Source organism: Nesoenas mayeri (assembly GCF_963082525.1).
Source record: "Nesoenas mayeri genome assembly, chromosome: 11".
Taxonomy (NCBI): Eukaryota; Metazoa; Chordata; class Aves; order Columbiformes; family Columbidae; genus Nesoenas; species Nesoenas mayeri.
The window spans coordinates 9,758,463-9,783,065 of record NC_137563.1 but is presented as its reverse complement, the minus strand read 5'-3'; the positions used below and the strand labels follow the sequence as shown (position 1 = coordinate 9,783,065).

Genomic DNA, 24,603 nt, shown 5'->3' with positions numbered 1-24,603 from the left:
GTTTGACTCGATGATCTTAAAGGTCTTTTCCAACCTAAATGAGTCTATGATTCTTTTTCATTCAGTTATTGACACTTTTTCAATACTAATCCAGATATGGTCCTAAGGCTTCTCTCAGGACCTAGTTTGTTTTGAAAAATTTATTCATATTTTCTTTTTATACCTTAAGTGTTAAAACACATACCTGCATCTCATTCTGAATTTTTTAGGTGTTCATTGAAGTAACCTTACCAGGTTTGCCAAATGCATTATTGCAGGCAGCACCTCTTAGTATAAGGAACAGAATCTCACGAGAAAAACTCTTATGTGCTTTCCAGAAATCTGTCATCAGTTAAATGACATGAACATTGCACCTCTTATCAGCTAGGGACCCTCTAAAGAGATATGTTCCTGTGAAGTTAACAGACTTTTTTGTTCCTCTGCAATTTGTCTTCACATCAACATGTTCAAGCCAAAGTTATTCAAAGCACTAATATATCTTTTGAGTTGCTTTCTACTTTCTTCTTGTGGCATTCTTAGCCAATATGAAAGCAAACTTGGCTTCATTAGCCTGGAAGTTTGTAGCCAACTAGGCATGCCCACTACCCAAAGAATTCCACTTTGGGATTGGTCTGAACATATCATTCCCAATTGCTTTGATACCAAGCCATGATTTGCAACACTCCTGTTTGATATCAAGTCTCTCCCTGCTCATCAAATGAGTGAGACTAAGTAAGATAGCATGCTGAGCTTTTAATATCATTTATGAACAGCCAAGGCCATATGGTTCTGGGATTATGAATTATCTTCCCACCTGCACCATTATAAAAAATCCCAAGAGTTTAGGGAGCCAATGTATAATAGGAACATTACTGGATATGGAGCGCTCCTGAGTGACAGGAATAGCTGTGATAGGGATACCACTGAAAATGTCATGTCCTTATAGCAAATGTCTTCAGCTGAAGCAAATGGCTTTAACTGAGCTACTGCAGGCTGATCAATTGCTAAATTGTAACTGCAACTAATAGAATTGCATCATACATTTCCTGTGTAACTTTTTTCCTAGACAGTTTTGCAAGCGAAGCGAACACACAGGTTTGTCACTGCCCACTACAGTCATCTGTCATTTTGGTGAATCGATGTAAGAGGGTCACATAGGATGGATTTCTTCTTGGACCAAATCTGTAAGCCCACAGTGATTGGCAACATAGACCAAGAAAGAAGACTAAAAGATTCTGTGAAAAAGGACTTCTGTGGCTCTGGGAACATAAAGCATGTATCCAGTGACTTGTCTGGGAACTTCTGAATTATATATATTACAGTTACTTCACATCTCTGTCTTTTGATGTTGGCCATCTCCCTTTTCCCACCTCCAAGAACGGAGAATCCGCCTCCCACTGTGAGGAAGTCAGGCAGCGTTCCTGACTCCTACAGCTCATTGCCCAGGCTGTCCTGCTCCCCCCAGCACTCAGCAGTGGGTGGCTTCCTGGTGGGGACAGCGTGGGACATCTGTGGTTCCTTGTGTTGCACATATTTGGCAAATTCGCTCCACCATCTCTCCCTTCTCCTTGCATTTCTTTTACAGGTGTCTCAGGTTGCATCTCTTTGTTCAGGTTTGACCCTCAGTCATCAATGAAGTTGACTGGAGGCTTTCACTGGTTTCACAGGAGTTTTGAAGAAGTGTACGCAAGTGATTGCATGCAAGAGCTTCCCCTTAGGTTGCTGACACTATGAGCAACAGACCCGTCTCCTGTTTTCCTGAGCTTTTGTCTTTCTTCCCTAGTGGGTGGGAAATCCCGCCCAGCTATCCCAGGGTTTTGTCTTTTTTCCACCCTACAATTTATATTCCTATTTCATCCTCTGAGGAAATGCATGTCACGTTTTCTGAGGTCTCATTTTCACCCACTTCGGGCAGTGCTGAAAGCAAACAGCTTGTTACCCCTTCAGTATGTTGCTTCTGCGATGCACCAGGGTGCTTTGCGAATAAAGAAGGAGCTACAGATGGAGCACAGCAGCCTCTGCTCACCAGACAAGAGAAATGAACAGTCTGTGTCTGCCCACCACTGTTCCATTCATAGTCACTGTACTCGTTCTGCAACAACACCGTCCTTTCTGAAACCAGACTGAAGCAAGGGAGAGAAGGAACATTTTTTCATGTCCAAGAAGCAGACTAAATCTCCTGGAAGGAAAGGAAGCTGCTCAATGCATACATTTTCATGGGGATGATGCCCTTTGGCTTTCAGATAGCTGTGTTGTTGCTCTAAGGTGATCATGGCAAGTAGCCAGTGTCTCTTCTTTGGTAGCCTGAGAGAAGTGATTCCCAATAAATGGTCACTGATGCATGTTTTACAATAAGTGTTTTTTGGTATATGTTTCACCTTTTCAACAGGGAGGGACTGTTAAAGCAATCCTTGACTCTTGCTAACGTTGTTGTGTCAGAAACCTGTTGCTTCTGTGTGTTGTTGGCATGTATCAAAGCATGTGAAAGAGTTTAGAGATGCTGAGCATCCACTTGGATGGCTGCCCTGGAGATGGGGTAGTGGTCTAGGGATGTGAAGGATGCAGGAATCTACATGCTGTGTGATGTTAAGACTCATAGGGCCAAAAAAGAAAGGCTGAAATTGAAGCCACTGTATGCTCTGATCAACACAAAAAATACTGAAATTGTTACTATAAGCATAAAAGTGCTGAGCTCCTGATGCTGTTGGGCGGATGTGACGGCAGAGAAGGAGCATTTTTAGCCCTGGGCAGTCGTTCCCATGTGACATTTGGCAGTGGTGATGTGATTGGATTCACTGCATGAGCCTTTCCCACATCTCCATTGCCTGCGTGCATTCGGGTGAGTCCCTGCCGCATCAGCAAGAGCAGACTGGACCACTCTGGCTCATTTTGAGTCCTTCTGCAGGAGGGAGCTGGGCTGTTCCAGCCATTACGCGCTCACCCCTACTAACTCAGAGTTGTAGCTTAGTTTGCGTCTTTAAAAGTTTTCCTTCAGGGAGACGGGATTCTGAACATGACAGGACAAAAAGGACAGGACCTTGCCTGTGCTGAGCGCATTAGTACTGAATGGTTTACGCTGTGCTGTGCAATTGCAGTCTTTTACGAGTCTGAATACGTACTGCTAGAGCTATGCCGGTTGACAGCTCTCACGTTTAGAGATTTGTATTAGATACTACATGGGGCTTGGAAAGGAGTGAGCAGTAAGATCTAAAGGAAGAAAGGTGTTTTCCTGAGGTAATGCTACTTTTTCAGTGTGGAGTTCTACCAATTTTTTTTTTGTACATATATCGATCAAGCTTTTTCTAGGATGATATTAGGTGGAGCACTCCTTTTTCTGCCACAAGATACACTACCCTCTGCAGTCTCTGAACCTGCTGATTCCCAGAAACACTGTGAAGTTTTTTAGAAAAAGGTTGCTGTGCTGGGACCACATCCTACAAATTCGATGTGGTGGAGGCAGGCCATGGGAACGGTAGGAGTTCGATTGCATTGCAACTGGATTCCTTTATCTTACCGAACATCTTGGAATACATCAGGTGACACCTGCCCCGAATCAGCCACCATACAAAAGAGGCAAAGGACTCTTGAGAGAGAATCGCGTAAGCGAATGTCCACTGGAAAAGTAGTCAATCTTCTGAGCATGTGATATTATTGCTGGGGAGAAGATCTTAGGATGATTTACCCTCTTCTTCATGGCCTTGGTCTAACTTCAATCAAACCATATAAAAGGACTGTCACTGATGTCAGTGGGGTTTGGCCAGCTCTGTTACAGGTATGTAGGACGACGCGGGCAGTGAACTTTTGGATGAAATGTTTGAGTGAGTAAAAGGCCACACTGCCTATTCCTGAGTGTCAGTCTCTCGTGTGTGCTATCTGTCCCTTGCGGCACAAGCTCATACTTGCTGCCTTCCAGATTCCATGGCAAAAGAACTAATTCTTTTTAAATGAAAACCATATCATAAAGGGCTGGATCTGTCACGCAGCTGAATAAACCACAGCTTTCCATGCTGTTATTCACCATAGGCGTTCATGTGTTCTCACTCGCTGTTGTTGACTTCCTGGCTGTTTGATGAGTAGATAACCATATAAAATATCTGGTTACTTCATTATTAGAGAGTGACATAAACTTGGTTATGAAAACAAGAGTCCAGTAGTCATGGCTGCCTTTAAATGTTGTCTTCCCTAATTAAAAAAAAAGAAAAAGCTCAACACCCATCCTGAACACCCTTGTTCTAGATAGTATTATGTGCATGATGACCATCTTTGATTTCTTCACATGCTTTGAGTCATCTCTCTCTCTCTTCATCACAGCTTCTCAACGTACCTCCTGACAGCTTCTGACATAGCCAAGTTATATTTAAGTGACTGTGTTTACATGTTTGAAAAGCACGAGGTGAAAAAGCCTGTTTTCCATTAAGCCAGTGGTCCCAGTGACTGCTGTTTTTTAAGAAGGTTATGCAAGCTGTTTCATTGCCTCCTCCCAGCTCAGCTCACCTCAGCGTCTCCCCAGCATTTGTTAGTTTGCCCTTCATCCGAGCCTCCCTTGGACTCCCTTCTGACCCCTCCGGCTCTCTCTGCCTCGCTTCAGTTGCTTCCCAGATGCATCACCTTCCTAGGTCACTCTCTTAAAATTCCTGTCCTCATTTTGCACTGCAGCTCCTGTTATCATTCCAGCTCTAATGAGCAACCCTGTTTCACTTCTGTCTCTGTTACGACTTTATTCTCAACTGGTTGGAAACCTCATAACTTGCAAGATATCAGCATATTGAAATGTTAAACATGTTGAACCAGTTCAGAAGTAGGCATCTTTCCAGTGATGCAGCTTCAATTTCAAACGTTAATAAAAATTCCTAACATTGAATTCGATTTGGGACTGGACGGCTCACAAGCTTGATTATGTGATATTCTGTCTCCCACTTCTAAGTTGCTGGTTTAAGTCCAGCCCAAGCAAGTAGCTGCTGAGAACTGTTGATGTACATTCTCTGCTTAGTGACCTATATTGATTTGAGTTTAATGGCCATATTTAACGTTCTCAGCTGTCAGCCATGGAGACTCTATAACCTCCTTCCATATCAGCATCTTCCTTTGTGGTTGACATTGGATGGACTATAGAGCCAGGACTCCCTTCTCAGCCATTCATGGAGACCTGATAGGAAGTGGGAAGGGGGAGGAATTTTGTCCTTCAGATGTGTCCTTCACATGGATAAACAGATGGTGTTTGTGCCCACAGACTGTCTAAATAGCATGTTTTCCATGGGGCAGTGTCATCCTGCCCACACTGAAATGCCAGAGTAAATTATAGCTCCCCTTCTCCCTTCCCTCTCACACTATGTGAGGATGTTGTCCTGCCTGCCCTCCCTTTGCAGTCGTATTTCTCCAGTGCAGTTTAGAAGGAAATCTTGTGTTTAATCTTGGGTCTGCAGTTAATGCAAGATAACCCAGGTGAGTTGTGGCAAGCTGGGTCACAGGGAATAGCTTCTCCTGTATGCTCTTTTGAGAAGGTCACTTGTGACCTACCCTGCTGTGACATGCAGCTCCTGGTACTGCATAGAGCTCTTAGCAATTCACTGTTGTCTTCCAGAAATAGAGCCTTTCAGAGAACATCTGCAGGCTAAGAGCCTTCTGGTACAAACACAGGTAGAGAAAACATGCTTTCCAGCAAACAAGGTTACCCAAGATGTAACAACCTTTGTGGCTCCACTGAGCTTTTCGCTTGGAGTGAGAGGTATCACTGCCTTCTCCCGTCCCACTCTGTATTTGGGACAATGCTGTAGCAGGTCCTTTGCTCAATTCTTTGCATCCATGTTGGCCTGTGGGGCAAGTGGCCCCAAGGATCTCTTCCTTTTCCATGTGTTGCTGAGCTTACGCAGTTGGAGCCATTTCTGACTTGGTTCTTCAGGAAGAGAAAGACCCTCCTGGGGATTTCTCTGTCTGTAGACGATAGAGAGAGGCTGCTGTCCTCGTTTCCTTTTTGGTAGCTGGATAGCCTTGCTGTCCTTTAGAGAAACAGTGACTTTGAGGTTAGTGCTGGTTGTGTGGAGAGCAATCAATTGTGTGTTGTGCAGAAGTTAATTAAGCAGCTGGGGTGGCAGCCAGGTTGCCTTAGGTAGCTTTGCTAGTCCTGAGTGTCATTTCTAAAGTGAACCAGCGTTTGACTCCCCCTGAATTATTTGCAGACAAATGGAATGATTTGGCTTTCACAGGGAGGCTATGGAGAAACTCTTCCTAGCAGCCAGCTGAAGTGCTTATTTGAAACAGAGGGACTGTAGAAGCTCATGGTGTTTCCACTTCTGAGTGTGTTATTTTCAGGCTTCACTTCTTCATAATTCTCTTTCACTTGCTAGCCTTTTTCTGGCTTTTTCTGAAGGAAAACTCTTCTTTTACTGCTGATGGTATTTTCTACCAAACTTGCCTCTTGCCCTCACTTCACAGTCTCTCCCCACCAGAGGGGAAGTTTATGATAATAATCCTGGGGATTTCTCAAGTGCTCTGTTACCAGCCACAAAGTTGCAGCTTTTGAAAAAATTTAAAGCATCTCCTAAATCAGTTTCCCCTAGCTCTTGGCATTATCCTTTAACTCGGATTTGGGGCTTTTAATTGGAAACCTATTGAGAGCCATAGTGGTTCTGATGAAGATTTGTATACATGACCTTAAGAACTTGGAGGTACAACGCACAGTGTATTGAAGGCGGTAGGAAGTTTTCCACAGGCTTTGGTGCTCTTTGGCTCAGGCTTTTAAAGAATAACAGGAAACATCGGAAAACGCACCAAGAGTAAACAGAGCAGTTTAGTTACATTAACTGTCTAGAGGAGAAGCTCTGCTAATGACCGAAACAAACAAAGCAAGTGCATTTATTTAGCATTGCTGTGGGAAAACAAACAGCTGTTAATTGCATTTAGCTAGAGAGGGTTACACAAAGAATTGGCCAGCTCAGGCCCAGAGTGTAATTCTGGCGTCCCGACCCTGTTCTGATTGCTGCGTAGGCTCTGACGGAGAATAGTGTCCTGGAAAGGAGCACAGACTTCAGAGGGGCCAGGGCTTTGAGAGACTGCGTGCTATTTTTTATTCACAGCAATGCTACTTTAAAGCATCAAAGGGATCTGTTGTTGCTGCCTCCCTGTGATTCCTGATAAAATTTGCCTTGCTGTGATTATGTTAACAGTCAGAACTCAAACTGGTCAGTCAGCTTGTTTCTGGATTCTCATATGATGAGCAGCAATAAATATGCTGCAGGACTCCTTTGGTGATGCCGTAGTGTCTTTGACTGATAACCAATGCGTTATTTATATTAGAAAAGAGACTGCAGTGTGAAACCGGAGTCCCCTTGCGCTTACTCTGAATAAACATAGAATGAAAGGAGTTCAAAGGCTGACAGTCTAAGCTGTTCTTGCTTCCCTTTGTGGAATTTCCTTGTCTTTGGGAGGGGAATGTGATGAACCAAAGGCTAAAATTTGCCCTGTACTTAGAATGGAACTGGTGACTGTGGTAGTATCCGCACAAAGGGAAATCGAGTCCTGCTCATCTGTAATGGCTCTGCTGGCTTTGCTGCGTAAAGAATAATGTGCAGCCTGTGTTTGTTGCTCCTGATAAAATGGATAGTTTTGACTTGGAGAGCACAGAGGGCAGAGGGTTTGCAGGGTAATGTGGTGCCATTTTGACATTCCTGCTTCTAATCTAAGAGCCATTCTTACCAGCTCTTTTTTCAAGATCTGTTCATGTAAGAATAGAGCTCCTTCCCATAGCAGAATATTTCAAGAGACTGATTATCTGCTTCTCATTCCATGTGAACTTCTGAATAGCAGGTAAGATTAGATGATCACAAAGAAAATGCAAAGTATGGAATCAGCGCTCACTCTGCTGTTTAGTACAAACACGTAATTCTCTGTCTGATTTATCTCTGTTGACAGGAAGGGGACTATAAGTTAGTGAATAGAATCAGCATGGTATTACATTTACTATGTGTTTAGGAAAAACTGATCCCTTTGATGTAGCTGGAGACCCATGAACTTCAGAAAAGAATGTGTTAGCATGCTAGGGTATGCCTTAGTCCTGCACGTCATTTAATCCTTTCCTCAAGTGAGTCATTGTAAGGTAAAGTAGATGCTGGGAAAAGTTCTGTATTGCCAATTAAAACAGGCTCCAAAGGTGTTGCTGGTTTCATTCTACCAGAAACTCATCACAGAGAGGCCAGTGGAAGTTGCCTCTGTACCTCAAGGCCAGATCCCAAGGAGAACTGGCCTGGTTCTTTGGGCTTAGCACAGCTCCTTTGCTTTATACCAATAGCTCAGGCTCAACTTCTTCATGTTTATGACTTTTTAAAGAATTTCTGCTAAGGATTCAGGAATTATTCAGAAAGTTGTTGGTTTCCTCACAGGTAAGAATTGATTGAATTTCAGAAGAAGTCTGTAAATAACTCTGAGATGTGAGTTCTGACTCAGTCTTTATAGAGAATAAGTTCTCTCTGCCTCAAACACCCCTGCAAAATCAAAGCTGAGTAATGACCGTGACCCTAAGCATTTCTCCTAGGCAGACATCTTTCATGAGGTCAGGTTTAAAATAAAGTTGAGGACAGGAATGTCCTAATTAGTAACCATTGCCCTTGTTGTTTGCCAACAAAAAAATCCCGTTTTCAACAAATCTAATAAAGAATAAATGAAGTTAATCAGAAAGGTAAGGCATTTCTTAATTAACAGCTCTAGACCAAACACTAGTCTTTTGTGGAAGAGATAAAATCGGGGAGCCTAAAACACTTGGAACATCAGGAAGATGGTTTGTTTTCACCCTTTTCAAGTGGAACAGCTGAGGTGCCGACCAGGAGGCCATTCAGGGAGCTACCAGATTGAGGGTGCTGCTGAGTCCCATCCACAGAGCCCTGACGGAGAAACCTGAAGGACCCAACTTGGAGTCCCAGCACCGTGGCAGTCACAAGGCAGGGGAGCTGACAGAAACCTTGGGAACCTGCCTCCTTCCCGTTAGAAAAAAGTTAACATGATTGCTGCATGCCCGCAAGCCTTCTAAACTGGCATTTTTTGGCAAACTTTCCTCTGAAATATGTCCAGCAAGCTTGCATGCCTTGCTTCGCTGTACTTAAATCTTCCTTTCCTGACTTTTAGGAACATGAACTGTAGATCGGCTTATTTGCATTGGAGGAATACTGCTGGAACTTTCTTCCTAGCATGTGAAGAGTTCTCTCTGTGTGTAGAAACAACGTGGGTAAAATATTTGGAGTGAATTCCAGGCTCCATTGAAGTCAATGGCAAAACTCCCATTCACTTCAGTGGAGCAGTAATTTCACTCTTTACTGTTTTGAAGTTAGAGTTACTAATAGACTGTTAAATTATTCCTGCGTGCATCAAACAAAATGTGCTTGATGTTAATGTTTCTGCTGTGTTCAAAACCCACAAAGGTTTAAAAACAAAAATAACTATAGACTTCTGAGTCTAAAAATTATGTTAAATGTAGTTTTGCTAGAAATAATAATGTCCCTGGAGATAAACCTAAAATAATAGACTCCACCGTATAACCTTCACTTTAAGCTAAAAATAGCATAGATGGCGGTTTAATCTAAGCCATAATTATCAAACTGCTGAAGCTGGTTTTGGTTCATTTCAACTAGAAATATGTGTGGTGTTTAGGCATTGAACAGTTGAGTCTCAAAACTGGACAGAAGCAAAGCCAAGAGCATAGTCAGAAAGCAAACAGGAGCCTCTGATTTGTAGAGAAATAACATGGATTAAAGGGTCCAACACCATATTTAAAGCGACTGCTTCTGGCTCGCTCAGTCCAGCCAGGTGGAGACCTAGTGAGTTTCTATTAATCTGTGGTTTTAGCCCCAAGTTGGTGGCTGTCATTTGGGTAGAAGGTGACTCTGGCCATACAAGACACCTTTCATCTGAAAGCCATTTTCCATTTCATGTTTCAATTGAAAGAAGAGGGTTAACCTTTCAAGATGTGTCCAGAGCAGTAGGTGAATGATTCTGTGTTATTAGTATAGCCCGTTTTTGACTTTTTAATTGCTAAGAGTGTCGTTACTGAGTTCAATGGGAAATGAGAAACTCACATCTTAACCTGATAGGTTTTTTTTGTCTTGTTTTGTTTTAATCAAGCAGCATGGGAATGAGCCATGACGATGATCATCAACCCTGCGCAGGGAGGTCTCATATTATGTCTGGAGAATGGGTGAAGGGCAGGAACCCAAGTGACCTTTCCTGGTCTTCATGCAGCCGCGATGACCTTGAAAACTTCCTAAAGTAAGGATTGTGCTGATTATCAAAAATCTTATCAGGCAAGAATCCAATGTGTTATTTCAAAGTGGAAATCTAAACCATTTTCCTTTAAAAAAAAGTGTGTGTATGTGTCACTAGGGTGTGCAAGCTTGAATCTTTCTCCTTTACAGTAACCTCTCTGAAACTGAGGTTTGCAGAGAGGCAGAAGAATTATGTGCATTTGTCAATGGACTGACTGCTTCTTAAAAACAACCTCAGATCACCATCATTTTATAAAAAATGGCCTTCATATTTGCCATGACAGAAATCTGCATGTAGGTGGCCTGAAGAAATCTCCACCGAAGGATGCTGCCAGCGTTGTTCTGTGGCTTTTACTGTCATCATTGCTATTACGTAGCTTTTATTTAAAGGAAACTTTACTTTGCCTGGAGGTAATTCTGATGTGTTTTCTCACTCCTCAGTGAGCGTAGGTCTTAAATAGTTCACTATAAAATTCTTTCCCACTGCATCCGTATTTCAGTTCATCATATTCAACAGTTCAGGAAGGATTTCTGTCCTGCTGCTTGTTAATACTCATGTACCATAGCAAGCACTGGAATTGTCTGAACTCTGTAATTGTGGTCTTAAACCTACAGTGCAGCTCTCTGACGAACAGTATCCGGCAGAGTGGCCAGTGCTTTTGTTCCTAGAAATGGGTTCAGCGTGGAAAATTCTCCACTCTGGGGATTAGAGGTGAGAAAGTAAAATAATTAAAGAAAATGGGATATCTACTGTTACATTAAAGGCATGAAGTTGAAAAAGAAGTTGCATCTGAACACACTCTGATCCCTGATAGAGGGGAGATGACAAAGTGATATTCCAATTTGTAAAAGATTGTTGTGAAGGCAAAGGGAAACATCTTTCCTTTATGTCTGTGATGGATAAGAAAAGAAGTCAAGAGCTTAAAATTCAGCTAGGGGGATTCAGGTGAGACATGATAGAGGACTTTCTAGCTGTTAATCTAAGGCCTGAGGGCAGAACTGATGCTCCATCAGATTTTTAGGAATATTTTAGACAAATCTTTAACCCAGAATGATAGTTGATTCTGCATTGAGATCTGGGTCCAGGGGTGAGTTCCCAAGGACATTTCTATCCATAGTTTTCAATGATTTAGAACGTTTCCAGATATATACTGGGAAAAATCACTACTCTTTCACAAGAGGTCATCAGATTCCCTGTTAAAAAAGAGGACAACAGCTTCTCTACTGCACTGATCTAACACTCCAGTTCAAAGGTGCTTTCCCTTAAAGGCTTATTTAATTCTTACACTCCACAGGTCCAAGGTCAGCACCTGTTTGCTGGTAACAGACCCCCGAAGCCAGTACACAGTGCGGCTCCCTCACAAGCTGCCTGGAATGCACTACAGTGCCGATGAACAGTGCCAGATACTTTTTGGGACCAACGCTACGTTCTGTAAGAATATGGAGGTAAGAGCTCACAGGGTGTACCTGGAAACAAGGTGGGAAGTGGAGATAAAGCTGTCAAGTACTGGGGAAGAAAAGGAGTCTGTACTTTTCTTGGAACTACTTAAAGGGATTTGCAGTGTGTTCAGCACTGCTGCTACAAAATCAGTAATCAAACTGCCCTTGACCTTCATGTCAACAGCACACACTTAGGCAGTCCTTCTCCTTTCCCCACACTGGTCTTGTTAATCTCCTAGAGCAGACTCAGAAAAATTTCTCTTTGTACTTGGTCTTAATTTTGGGGCAGTTCCCTTTTGACGCTGTGTTGCCGCCGTACTCAGTAGAGATCATTTTGCTGGAAGTTCAGCTGAGGTGAAAGTCTCTTCTCACAGGAGCACTTGCTGGCTTCCACGCAGGCAGCTTAGATGATTGTCTGCATGGTTCAGTAGACTCCACCGTCAGACTGCTACAAAGCTCAGTCTAACTCTGTGCCGAGGAAATAATAATCACTGCTTGTTTGATGAGGCCATTGAGGGATTTGTGCAGAATTAGGCCGTGTTTCTTCAAGCAACGTGATGTTTAGTCAGGATTTGGGTGCAAAATGGCTTGTCTCACGTGGTTGCTCGGCGAAATGGAAACACTGATTTTTGGTGTCTCTGGAAGTAGGTCACATTTGAGATGAGGTTGCCTGAGTTGTCCTGTGGAATTTAGACAGCTGAACTTTTCCTAAGGTCTTGCACAGAGGTTGTCTGCATCCCACTTTAGATAGAGACTGAAGAAATGTTCACTTCCAGTTTGGCCTCAGAGATATCCAGAAGAAAGTCATGAGGTACTGTGTCCTGTCACCAGCACCAGTTGGCAGCGTTCTGTCCTATAGAGACAGGCATGAAGCTGCCTGGTGTCTTGCTTTCATTAACTAACCGTTTGTATTTTTTACTTGTCTCTTATTCCCATTCTGAACGATCTTGGGATGTTAAATCAGTGTTAACAAAGAAAATAAGAATCAGTGATAACTGAGGTTTCTAAGTGCCAAATTACTAAAACTGTTGAACACATGAAAGTCCTGGGAACATTCTCTCGGTTTCACATTTGCTGTTTTATTTATTTTGGATTTGGAAACTAGCTAATATAAAACAATAAGAAAAGAATCTGGGTAGGTTGTATTTTCCAGCTCCATCAAGAAAATGCAGACCACCAGGACTACTGTACTGGAAACAAGGTATTAGAATATAGGTCTGTAAAGAAAACCCCAGATCTACCCAGAATGTTTAAAGTTCTTCCACTTGTGTGGGTGTCACCCAGCCCGACTGCTGTTGGAACAGATATTTGCTATTTCCCTTGTTACGATAAAAAACATTCTGTTTCTGGATAGCCCAGTGCCTAATGAGAATGTCAGGTAGGTGGTCAAGCGTTTCTCAGGCAGAAATTGCATGTCCAGTCTGGAATTGCTTCAGGGACAAGTTGCTTGCCAGAATAACGAGCCAACAGGCACCGTTCTTCTCTTTAAGATACAGAGAGCAGGTGTTTGTGTGTCCCAGGATTTTTCACCAGTCTTATTACTTGACTTCTTTACAACACAATGAAAACTGTGCTCTTTTCCTCCATAATTCCTTTAATATCTCCCCCAAAAAAAGCATATTTTTGAGGACTTGAGCACTTTCTAATGAAAAGCCTTGTAGAACTCTAGCAGATTGAAACCAGTTTGCGCTCACTTATTTAGAAATATTTTCCTGTTACAGATACGTGTTCAGAGTTAGCATTCACACTGTGAAGCTTTGGATCATTTATGTCACACGCCATTAATTTAAGTAAATATACGCATCCTGTTATGCTACCCTGAACTGGTGTTTGAAGGCAATGAAAGGAAATTCTTTAGAGGAAATGATCAGCTTTAATTTTTAAACCTCCAAAGTTTGTGTTCTTTTCACCTTTGTGTTTCTCATGCCCCATCTGCAGAATGCTTGTATCCTAAGTCTCAAAGCTGTCTACGAAAATATGAACCAAAAAAAAAATTGGCACTAGTCATTGGCATTAGCTGTAGAAATTATTGGCAAATATAGCTGTCTCCTCTTTTAGCCAATGGTAATGTGGTATTTTTAATTCAATAAAGTATTAAAAAAATCCAAATGTAAAAATAATAAACATTTGACAGTAAATATTTGTTACAAAAAGGAAATAAACTTCAGGAAATGAGCCTGCTCAATCTTTTTATGATTACATATGTCTACTGTCTATTTTCTAACTTAATAAAATAGTTACATTATAATATTTCATAGCTGAGCTACATAACCGTATCAGGCAAACTCGAGGACCTATATTCAAAAATGCTGTACAACTTGGTTGTAGAGCAAATTTCAGAGATTAGATGAATCCAAACTTTCTACATTTTTGAGAAACTGCAGAAACTTTCTGTGCAGTAAACTGTTTCCCTTAAAGGCATCAAAGCCCAGATTTTTAAAGGAATAAAATCTCATTTGCCTTCACGGAGAGTCAGGTGTCTAAATGCTTGGCACCGTCTGGACCTCAGACACTGGTCCAAAGAGATAGTTTATCCGTGAATATCCCACCTTATCTGGGATATTTCAGATGGCATCTCCAAAATTATTCTTCTGTGTTTGTCTTTAATGATAACTCAGATGCCCTAGTACAAAAGAATAGCTCTTGGAATTAGAAGTTTGCCAAACCAGCCATCTTGCAGCTATTCTGCTCCAAATTTGCAGAAAAAAATCATAACGTATGAAGTAGGCTCAGCGTTACATGTAGTATACCTCTTGATGTTCCTTTTTAATTTGCTTGGACATTGCATCTGCATTTTAATATACTAAAATTTCATAAAATGAACTGATTAACACCATGGGTATATGATAATCAATTCAATCATAGCTTGTTTGTAATCTACGGCCTCCACTATGTATAATTTGTTATCTGGTTCTGTAATGTTGATGTTAGGTAAGATTTGCTAGTGTGTGTCACATCTTTAAGGAGCTGTAGAATCAGACTTTTAGGTGGCGTGATTGTTAGGCAGGGAACAATCAATTTCTATTTATTTGAAAAGCACCATTTCTATTATGATACCATATGAATAATAAATATCACTATTACCCGCCAGCTCCTCGAGAGAGTTCAAGTTCATTTTGGTGTGTGCTCTGCTTATAATTGTATTGGTTTGAGATACATCCAGGTGGCTGGTTTTGCATTCACTTTAACCTGAGTATTAGGTGGCTGAGTCCTTGCTCATCGTCATGAAAATAAAAGCTTTCATGGCTTCATGAAGAATTAGCTTTGATCTGAGGAACTGAATAAGGAAATAGAAATTAGCAGTTCTCAAGTGAGATGAATTCACAAGTGATAATCGGTATCTCAAGACGCTTCAGTGGTTCCCCCTTCACATCCAAGTTACGTAGTTTTCTCCAGTAATATGCAAAGGCATCAGAAGTGCTTTCACATGGTGCTTTCTGGTAATCATTCCTATTGCAAGGGTTAGGCATTGTCTGATCAAGGTGAACGCTTTTCTAGCAGGACAGACAAATGTGCTTCTACCACTAGTTTTCACAGTCATGGCCCTTGCAGTGCTAGAAGAGCTTCTGGCCCACCTAAGAGTTTGCATAATGATCTCTATGTTGAGGGAGATTAGTTGCTTTTAGCAGAAATTAAGTAGATGATGGTATCATTCTCAAGCACTGAGGAAGATAACGATATGAGTTGTGTAAAAAGCAGCAACGCACCTTTGGCACTGCATAGTGCATTTCCCCAAACGCAGAGATCTCTTGGAATTCTGGTGCTAAAAGTTGATGTGAGTCAATCTGTCTGATTGTGAGTCAATCTGTTCTTCAGATCCACACTGCGCTATGAAGCAGGTGTTGTAACTTCATTGGACTTCTATGCAAGAGGAAGCAAAAAGCTTCAACCCCACTCAAGCAGTGAAGGCTTCTGCCGTTAACTCTTCACTGTCCATGAGAGGGAAAGCGCAAATGGTTGATGTTGAATCTCTCACGGAGCAGAGCTGGTGTTTCTCCACCAGAAATGCGTAAAAGCGCATTGTTCGTAACCTCACAGGAAAATATGCTGTGTATTTAATCAGAATACTGGTTTATTTTTCAGACTGGCATGTCTACTAAGAGAGGTTTTTGCACTGAAATTATATTTATGGAAAAAAATGTGATTTCTATCTCTTGTATCCAATGTTTGGCTTTTTGTTTTGTATGCCTTTTGGCTTATTTATTATTAACACATTTTTGCGGGTTTTTACATAACCATTATCTTTCAGTATTGTTTTGAGTCAAAACTGTGCTTAGGCTAAAATGGCAAGTGAAAAGAGATTAGCGTTGCTACGAAGATGTTTTTCTGAAGAAAGGACACTGTAAACTTGGATGTAACTGGAAGTGGATTTTGACATGCCACTGGTTATAGAAAAATTGAACCAGCTAGAATTGGCTCCACTGTTTCTTCTTAAGTTGAAGGGGTTTTTTTTAACAAATACAGGAATCTCCCTGTATCTATAAGCCACAGAACAAGAAGGCAAAGTTGATTGCAAACCGATCAAGTAAACTAGATTTCTGTGCTAAAATGGAAAAGGAGAGGAACAAAAAACAAATGCGACAGTTATAATAACCACATGAATTTTACGTATCCCTTCAGTTTTAATATTCTGTGGTATGGTGGTGAGTATAATTCAGCATTTGTGGGTCTCTCCATGGTCTTGATCTTGCAAATAGACTGTCAGAGTTGGCTCCTGGACTCCATGCATGGATATCAATGGGCCTCTGTCTTTTTTATCTTTGCAGAGTCATTTGCAAATTCCAGATGATGAAAGTAAACCCTGTTATTTAGTAATGTATAGAATATTTACAAGAACATGGTAATTAGAATGAGAGCTGATTTATCCTGAAAATAATAGGTTGCATTGTCATTTTCTGTACAACCAGGGACCTTTTCTAAGTTTCCATTACATACTTTAGCTTCCGTGTAAATAAAATAATAATCTAGAATAGGATGGGTTTGGTTTTCTTGAGGCTTGCACGACAGAAGCCTGGCAATTCTAAAACACAGAGAAGATTTTATTTTTTAGAAGTAAAGGTAACAATTTACTTAATTGCTATACTATATTTTATAGTTTTCCTAATGTAGGTGGTTAAAATTCAGACTATTTTCACATCGCCTGTTTCACACAAAACTGAAGTGTCCTATTTCATTCCTTCTGTATGTTGCAAAAAGACCTTTTTCTCTTTATTTTCAGTGGAAATACTTTTTGTTTAAGAGAGAGAAAGAAAGAGAGAGAAGCAGAGTTCCTGCCTGGGCAGCACAGCCCAGTTTACAATTATTGGAATGCTTCAGAAATTTTTGTACATGTTTCAGTTTGGAAGATGGTCAAAACACATTCTGGTGCAGTGGTTTAAAGGAAAGTAAAAAGAGAGGGGAACTAAAATAAAATTATAAAAATACAATGTGGAAATTTAAGAATATAAAAATAATAAGCTCTTCAAAATCATACGGAGTGCCTATTAAGAATCAAGCACTTCAACTTGGAAATCCTACATTTCTTATTAAGACACAAGGGGAGAGAGAAAGAATTCTTGTAGCCTTGTGATGTGGCATCTACAGCTGAAGTTTGAACTTAACAAAATTAGCCAAAATACAATTGAGTATCAGCCTGAAAATAGCATAGAACAAGCTTGAAGGGCATTCAGACCTCTCCTGTTGGCCTTCTGGGAGCTTCTCATCTGCAAAACACTTCAGGAGAAAACTCCAGCATGGCACCCTTCATGTTTGCTGGGTTCCGCTTTTTTTGTTTTCTCTCATACAGAACATTAACAAATCTCGGACACGACTTTAATTTTTTGTACTATTCTACAAGGAGAAGAGTAGTACTGGAAAGCAGCTAACTCTCAAGTTCTTTAACTGTCAAGGGCCATTTCCTCAAGAGGTAAAACAATCTCGTTGATTTTATCCACTTGGGTCTGACATTGGTGACTTTCCACTCACACAAGTTTTGCCGAAGAGGCCGTTCATTGAGTTAGTGGAGTTACATTGATGAGAAAAAACTAATGTAAAGGAGAATCAACTCTGAATTTGTTTGTTGGCTCCAAGCAGGCAGGTTATTGGTCCTGTTATCCAAAGAACATAATGTGTGCATCAGTTTCCCCATGTTCTGAAGAAATAAGGTGATCACTGGGTAGTGAAAATAGGGAAATGTTTTTTTAAGAAACCTTTTCTAGTTGCATCTAAGAAGATTATATGGTTGGTTTTTTATAATACAGTTTGAGATGCTTTCTGTCCAACAGTAAAGAGATCACTCATTATGAATTTATTGGATCATTGCCTGGTTTTGTTAAAATTAGAAGTTAGTGGATATTGACCATTGCCTGAATATTCTAGTATAGTCCTTGTGATTCTTTTTCAAGCCTTCCCTTGACTTTTGGATCAGGTCTGTCGTTTGGACAGATGATTCCACTATCATTCCTTGGAATGTCAGCTCCAGTGAGAGCTCAGCAATTGGCCACCGGTACGTGTGTCTGGGCTGCTCAGTTATCTTGTCTGTGTAGCACATGACTCCTTTTGAAAACTGCCTTCCAACTCTACAGGATTCTGATTCTGAGCACTTTTCATCTAGTTTTCAACAGCAAGAAGCTCCGTCTAATCGCAGCGGCAAACAGTAGCGCTCGCATCCCTCGTGATCCATTTTAGACTGTCAGTTGATTATGCACCCAAAATTAAGGACAGCGACGGTGTAGAAATGGGGGGAATTGCTTTTCGCACCTTGTTGTGTAAAGAATTCCTCCTCAGAAAGATGCTGTGCGGCTTCAAGAACATATACATAGTGTTTTGAGCAGGAGAGCATTTGTAAATGTTGTGGTTATTGTACTAAATAGGTGTTAATTTGGATTCTGCTTATAAGGTTGTTTTCTCTCACAGTTAGCTATGTGCCGAGCCAAAACCTTGGCAAAAGAAAAGACACCTGATACTTCATTGAAAGCAAACCTATTTATAAGAGTGCCTGTGTTACGTGGTCTTTTGCTCCTCTTTCTTCAGGATATTTACTCTAAGTCTTTCTTCATAATCCCCTCGTTTTGACAGCAAAATTGGTTCCATGATGGTTTAATTCTGCTGCTAGAAATAAGAGGTTCCTCTTTCCAGTGGGCAGTAGGCAGCAGGAACAAATTCATTCTCAGGAGAAATGAGTGTTTCTGGTTTTGGATGAATCCAAGGTGAGGGAGTGAATGTGGAGGGAAAGAAGCAGCTTCTGTAGAATTGTTCCCTGATGGGTAGGACATCTTTCTTCGTTGGATTCTCTTTATTCTTTGGAGATTTGGAAGGTCCCCCTTCTAGGTGATAATGTGAGTTTTTGGGACGGCAGAGTATTGTGAGCCCTTTCTTCTCACAGAAACCACAAGAGGTCATTGAGCAGAATCTTGCTGATTTTAGTAAAAACAATGATGCAATAGCTAACCCAGAAATGGGCAGACTCTAGACTTACTGCCTGTGGGCAAATTGCTGGCTGAATTCTGGCTTCTCCTTGTTTCCAACTGCAGCACTGAGTTAAAGAACCTGAAATAGATTATTTCCTAGAGCCGTATATGAGCGGTTGTAGAGCTTCACATGCTGCCAGTTGTGCTGGCACACGTGTGGGATGGAGTTACATGGAAGGTGAACACCGTATGTGTTGTGCAAAAGTAGGGAAAGGTGGGAAGGCCCCGAGCCAGACATGTTCCTGGGAGTATCCCAGGAGCAGTTTCTGGTTTTACGCGGAGGTTTAGTTTAGGCAGAGCAGGCAGCATGAACCTATGGCTGTGACACTGAGCAGGGGGTTGCAGAGCTCTGAGCAGCGGTTCTCCTTGTCTCTGACTACCAGCAAGACATCTAGTCCCTTTTTATTCCTTATCTTCCCACCTATAACAGAGGGATAAAGCTTCCTTTATGTCCAAGCTCCTGGGAGTCTGTTTACATTGCAAGTTCTCTGAGGAAGAGAAAACACCTGGCACAGTAAGGCCCCTTTCTCAAATAGATGCCATTGTAATACCTGTAATTGGAAGCGTCGTTCACCTGCCAAGCAGGTATCTCCCAGCTGGGGAGTTTCTGGACTGTGACCTCTCTCGGGACTGGTTTCTAACAGCTGTGCAGACACGTTTTCCTGTCTGCCAGGAGTTTTTGAGGGTCTCAAATTTGCACCTTTATAAAACTCCCAGTATTTTATTTTCTGTCTGTATAAATTCTGCAAGGGTTCAGTTGAACAAGCATTTAATTCGAAAGATTAAAAATATATATATATATTGAAATATTACTTTTCAACAACCATCTCACTTTTAAAAATCTTATTTTGCTTTTGGAAATATGTCAGACTGGGAGCTGATGCAAAGATGACCTTTCCTAACAGACGGTTTCAACAAATCAATAATTTTTAAGTGAAAAATATAATTGGAAAACCCTGATTGGCAATTTTTGAACTATGTGAGGAAGACTTCACAGGCAGAGACCTGCCGTCTAAAAGCTATTTGCTGAATTTACAATTAGCAATAATACAGCTCTTTTGATGGCTTCTTCTGTATTGGTGTAAGGTCTGAACTGCCTGTCATATGCAGGCAACTTTTTTTCAAGTCCTGCCATTTCTCACTTTGGTATTTCCCCACAAAGCTGGCTATTTAACTACTAAAAAGTCAGCCACTGTGACTGGTTTGCTATAGGACTGTTTAACAGGGATTTTTGTTTGGGTTTCTATTGTAGCTGAGGACATATGATCTCTTTTGAAATGAGCTATTAACATGATAAAACATCTTGGGAACATACTATACCAAAGCTGATGGTTTAATCTTTGCAGGGGTATCCGAATGCTGTATTAAATACGGAGGACTGCGCTAATGAGTGTTTGAGCTTTGTAGTGGTATGGCACTAGAACACAGAGCTGAAGCGCAGTTACCAGATTTTTCTATAACTGTTTCCTGAAATATGCTTTGCATTTAGTATTCTGAATGAAACACAGGGATACTATAAAAACCCTATGTTTTCCATACCTCAAAGATGGGAAATTTCAGAAATGTTAGTGTTGCTAAGAGAGATTTTTCCTTTCTTTATCTCCCTATAAATGTACGTGTGCATATGTATGTATACATATATATATATATATATGCACATATGTATATATGTCACCGTCCCTTAGGTTATGATTGAACTTGATGATCTTGAGGGTCTCTTCTAACAAAACTGATTCTATGATTCTATATACACGTATATATGAGGATTTGCACTCACTGCATCCATAGGCTGGGCTCAGTTCTGCTTTCAGGTTATTTGTGCCTGTGGCTCATACCGGGGCGCATCAGCTGCCATTATCACCTTCCACCTTCTTGTGGGCTGTGGAGAAATTCTGATTCGCAACCAAAGTTGTACAAAAAGCTGCTTCATTTTTACAACTTTTGTTTCTACCACCCCCTTTCTCCTCTCAGTTTTATGTCAAAGAGGAGATTTTAACCCTGACTAATTTACATGCAGCTTACAATCCAGGGACTTAAAGCTGAGGCTTAACAAATACTGGCCTTGCATAATTCACAGATATTTAGCAATGATGCTCATATGTGTCTAGAACAACTGCTTTAGGGATGCAGTAAATTCCATTGCATCTTCAGCTAGGTTATCTTTCTGTCAGAAGCAAGGGTTTCCTTCTGGAACCACAAGGCAAAATTTCTGTTTGGGTCATCCAGGAGATCAGGCTGGGGGTTTCTCATCACATTCTACTCTGAAGGTTTGTGATTATATGCAAGAGAGGGGCTGAAGCCTAGAAAAGTGGAAATGTTGCTATCTGCACCCTTAATCTCTGAGGTTTCCCTTCATTTGATGTAGCGATATTCCTCAACCACAGTGTGAAAGGTGACATTGCGGGTAGAGCTTTCACCAAATCACTGTCCACTATTATCAAGGGAGAAGAGAGAGTCCAGATTGCCAATTAATTCCTGAACTTGGCTTAACAGTAGCAACATTTATAGGTCATCAGTACAATTATTTATAATGGCAAAGAAGCTGTTAGAGTTCAGCAAGTCTGTCATGTTCATAGACTGCATTTCATTGTGTCTTGTAGCTGCACGTAGCATGTCCTGTCACTGTGCTTAGAACCTCCTGTGATACTTTCCTCTTAGCTCTGTGACATGCTTTTAATGTATCCTAACTGATTTTGAATCCCTTGTAATCATTAATTTCTGTAGTCTTAATGTAAAGAATAATTCATCACCTTTAGATCCCCGTGAGTTAAACCAGATGCGAAGCTGCTGTAGCTTTACAACAGGAAAACAAGCATCCTCTCAGATCTGTACATTTGGCATTTTGGGGAAAAGCTTTTTCAGTTTATATGGTTTATTGCCTAGATTAGTGCTCTTTCTGCAACACTTGTGAACAGTTAATTGATGTACTTTTTGATTTTAGTTCTCCACAGAGAAGGCGAGTTTTGAGAATCAGGGAGTTGTGGCGTGGAACAATTGATTTCTCCATAAGCTTTGAAATCTCTGGCTTGTTAATTCTTCTGCCTCAGTATACTTATCTGTAAAACAGTATGTGATGTCCTTATGGCTAATTAGTACTTAAGTGCTTTCAGAGCTGTGGGCAAACCACTAATTAGTCACAGTTATTTAGTCAAAATTACTGAAGTCGGATATTTTCCCATATATGCTCTATTAGTTTGGGGAAAATGTCTTGAAAATTCATTGATTTAGGCTTCCCTGGTGTATGTGCTGCTGTTTGTTTGTTTGAGTTTGACTTTCTGCATTGTGGTTAATACAGATGTTGCTGAATTGTGCTGTCTGCTTCTAGTTTTTTGTGAATGTTCTTTTGGTTTAAATAGTGCAAAATCCTCTTTCCAGAAAGAAATGTGGAAATAAAACAGGATGCAGATACTGCTGCGATAACTATTTTGTTTCAGTATGTTCTACATCATCACTCTTGGTACTGGGATTTATCTCGTCTGCAGTCTCTGCGTACAGATCTACTTTATACAGACATACCAACATACATGTACACAAAACACACATTCACCCACAATCTCTTGCATTACATTGTGAAAGAACAGTAAGGTTGAAGCACATTGAGTCAACTATTTAATGAGGTGCAATAAATCTTGACAAGACCAGCTGGCACTGGAGTCAGGCTTCTCATCTTTTTACCATTACATTGAAACGTGAACAATAGCGGAAAGAAATATAACTCTTCTTTTTCTTTTTTTGGTACTCAGATCTGTAACGCTGTATTGAAATAATCCACTTTCATGGAACGCAAAGCACGGCAGATACTGTGGAAAATGTTAATGATGTAAAGGCTCCTTTTCCTGGTTCTTTTTCTCAAATTCTGAAAATGTTATTGATCTGACAGATCACGCGAGTGTGTTCAGCATTAATATCCCTGCAACACGCATTGGCTGGGCAGAGCAGCGATGCTGAGTGATGATACCCAGAATGTGTGTTTAAGTCCGGTAGCGAGATGTGCTGTACCCCTTGGTGCTCTTGCCCTCACATCTCACTTTTCTCCTTCTCTAGCACATTGGTCTCTAGCAGCTACTTCTCAGCACCAAGAAATCTCTTTAAATAATGCATTTCTTGATTTGGTTGGGTTTTGTTCCTGGCAATAACATCCGTCAATCTCACGTTTCCAGCCCCATCACTTAATGCCAATCTATCCTTAAAATATAATTGTTCCCGACCATCTAGATGTCTCTGGATTCACTTGAGTGCCTGACCTTTGCAGTGTATCCCATAATAATAGGTGACATCTCCAAAAGTAATAACTGCACCTCATTGCTTTGTGATTACAGCATTTGATGTGTGCTGGGCTCTGGTGCCTGGTGGAAGGAGATACATCCTGTAAGACAAAGTTGGACCCCCCACTGGATGGCACTGAATGTGGCGCAGACAAGGTAATCGACATGCTCAGTAGCCGTCAGTTTGTTTTTTCCAGCATTGTCTATGTAATAATGTTTCCAAGATGTTCAGTATTTACCTTAAACCCATATTTTTTTACTGATTCTGTTACAGAAACTGCTCAATTAACAGCTGAGTTGGGTTAGGTCTTTCTGATTTTCTGTTATGCATATTCCAGTAGCCTCTGGAGACCTCAGTAGTCAAATTTTTGTGGTCTCAGGCACTCTACAAACACTGCAGGAAAACCCCATCCCTCAGTCTAAGTGCATACCCTGAGTATCCTGTGAGTCACGTTGGTTCATAGCTCGCTCCCGTCACGTCTGTTCATTGCTGCTGGTGGCGTTTCCTGAGTGAGGTGTTTTCCAGTGTAAGCCAAGGTAGTTGTGTTCTTGGCTATATTTGAAGTAGAAAGTGTGGAGAGCATTTAGGCTGTGATTTGGAGAGTGGAGAAAGACAGAAAGAAAAAGAGGCTGCTTAAAAATTTCCTAGTGTCTAAAAGTAGCTCAAGATGTGCTGAGCTCCAATTCAGTGCTCTTCACTTATTTGTGAAGTATCATTTGTTGTACTGTATGTATATACTCAGATGACTAAAGCATATATGGACTTTGCAGAATCCACATTGATGTAGAAAATTGTTACAAGAAATGCAAAATAATCTCTTGGATTAGTGGATCTCCCTCCAGTGAAAATCAAAATTCCAGTAACTGGCTTCAGTGCCATAAGAGTGGGAGTTACCGAGACTTAGCTGCTGCTTCCAGCTGAGCTGCTGTGCATACAGGAGTTGGCTGAAGTGAACGTGTTTAACCTCTGAAATGGGCTGTGCTGGGTGCTGTGTGGTTCATAAATGTATGTGGTTGATTCTCCCAGTCGGGTTGCTAACTTGTGAGGCTACAAAGGAGCTTGACTGGTTTGGGAACGGTCAGCTCCCTACTTACTTGTTTTGGATTCTAATATTTTTTTATTATTATTTTGTATGGTTGGGGAGGTAATAAAGGGTAAAATTTTTAAAAATGTTGCTAAAATCAAAAGTTAGAGACCTTTTCTTTGTTTGCAAATAAACGATG

The 24,603-nt window shown here is 41.0% G+C and overlaps 1 protein-coding gene across 1 annotated transcript in view; it reads left to right on the top strand.

Moving 5' to 3' along the window:
* Positions 1 to 24,603, top strand: part of ADAMTS17 (ADAM metallopeptidase with thrombospondin type 1 motif 17) — a gene marked incomplete at its 5' end in the record, with an annotated part of 173,454 nt that overhangs the window by 77,848 nt on the left and 71,003 nt on the right. Inside the window, 3 exons of the mRNA XM_080350967.1 lie at positions 10,090 to 10,230; positions 11,522 to 11,672; positions 23,434 to 23,535. Of these exons, the coding sequence (XP_080207093.1) occupies positions 10,090 to 10,230; positions 11,522 to 11,672; positions 23,434 to 23,535 (394 nt within the window). The remainder of the gene's footprint in view (positions 1 to 10,089; positions 10,231 to 11,521; positions 11,673 to 23,433; positions 23,536 to 24,603) is intronic.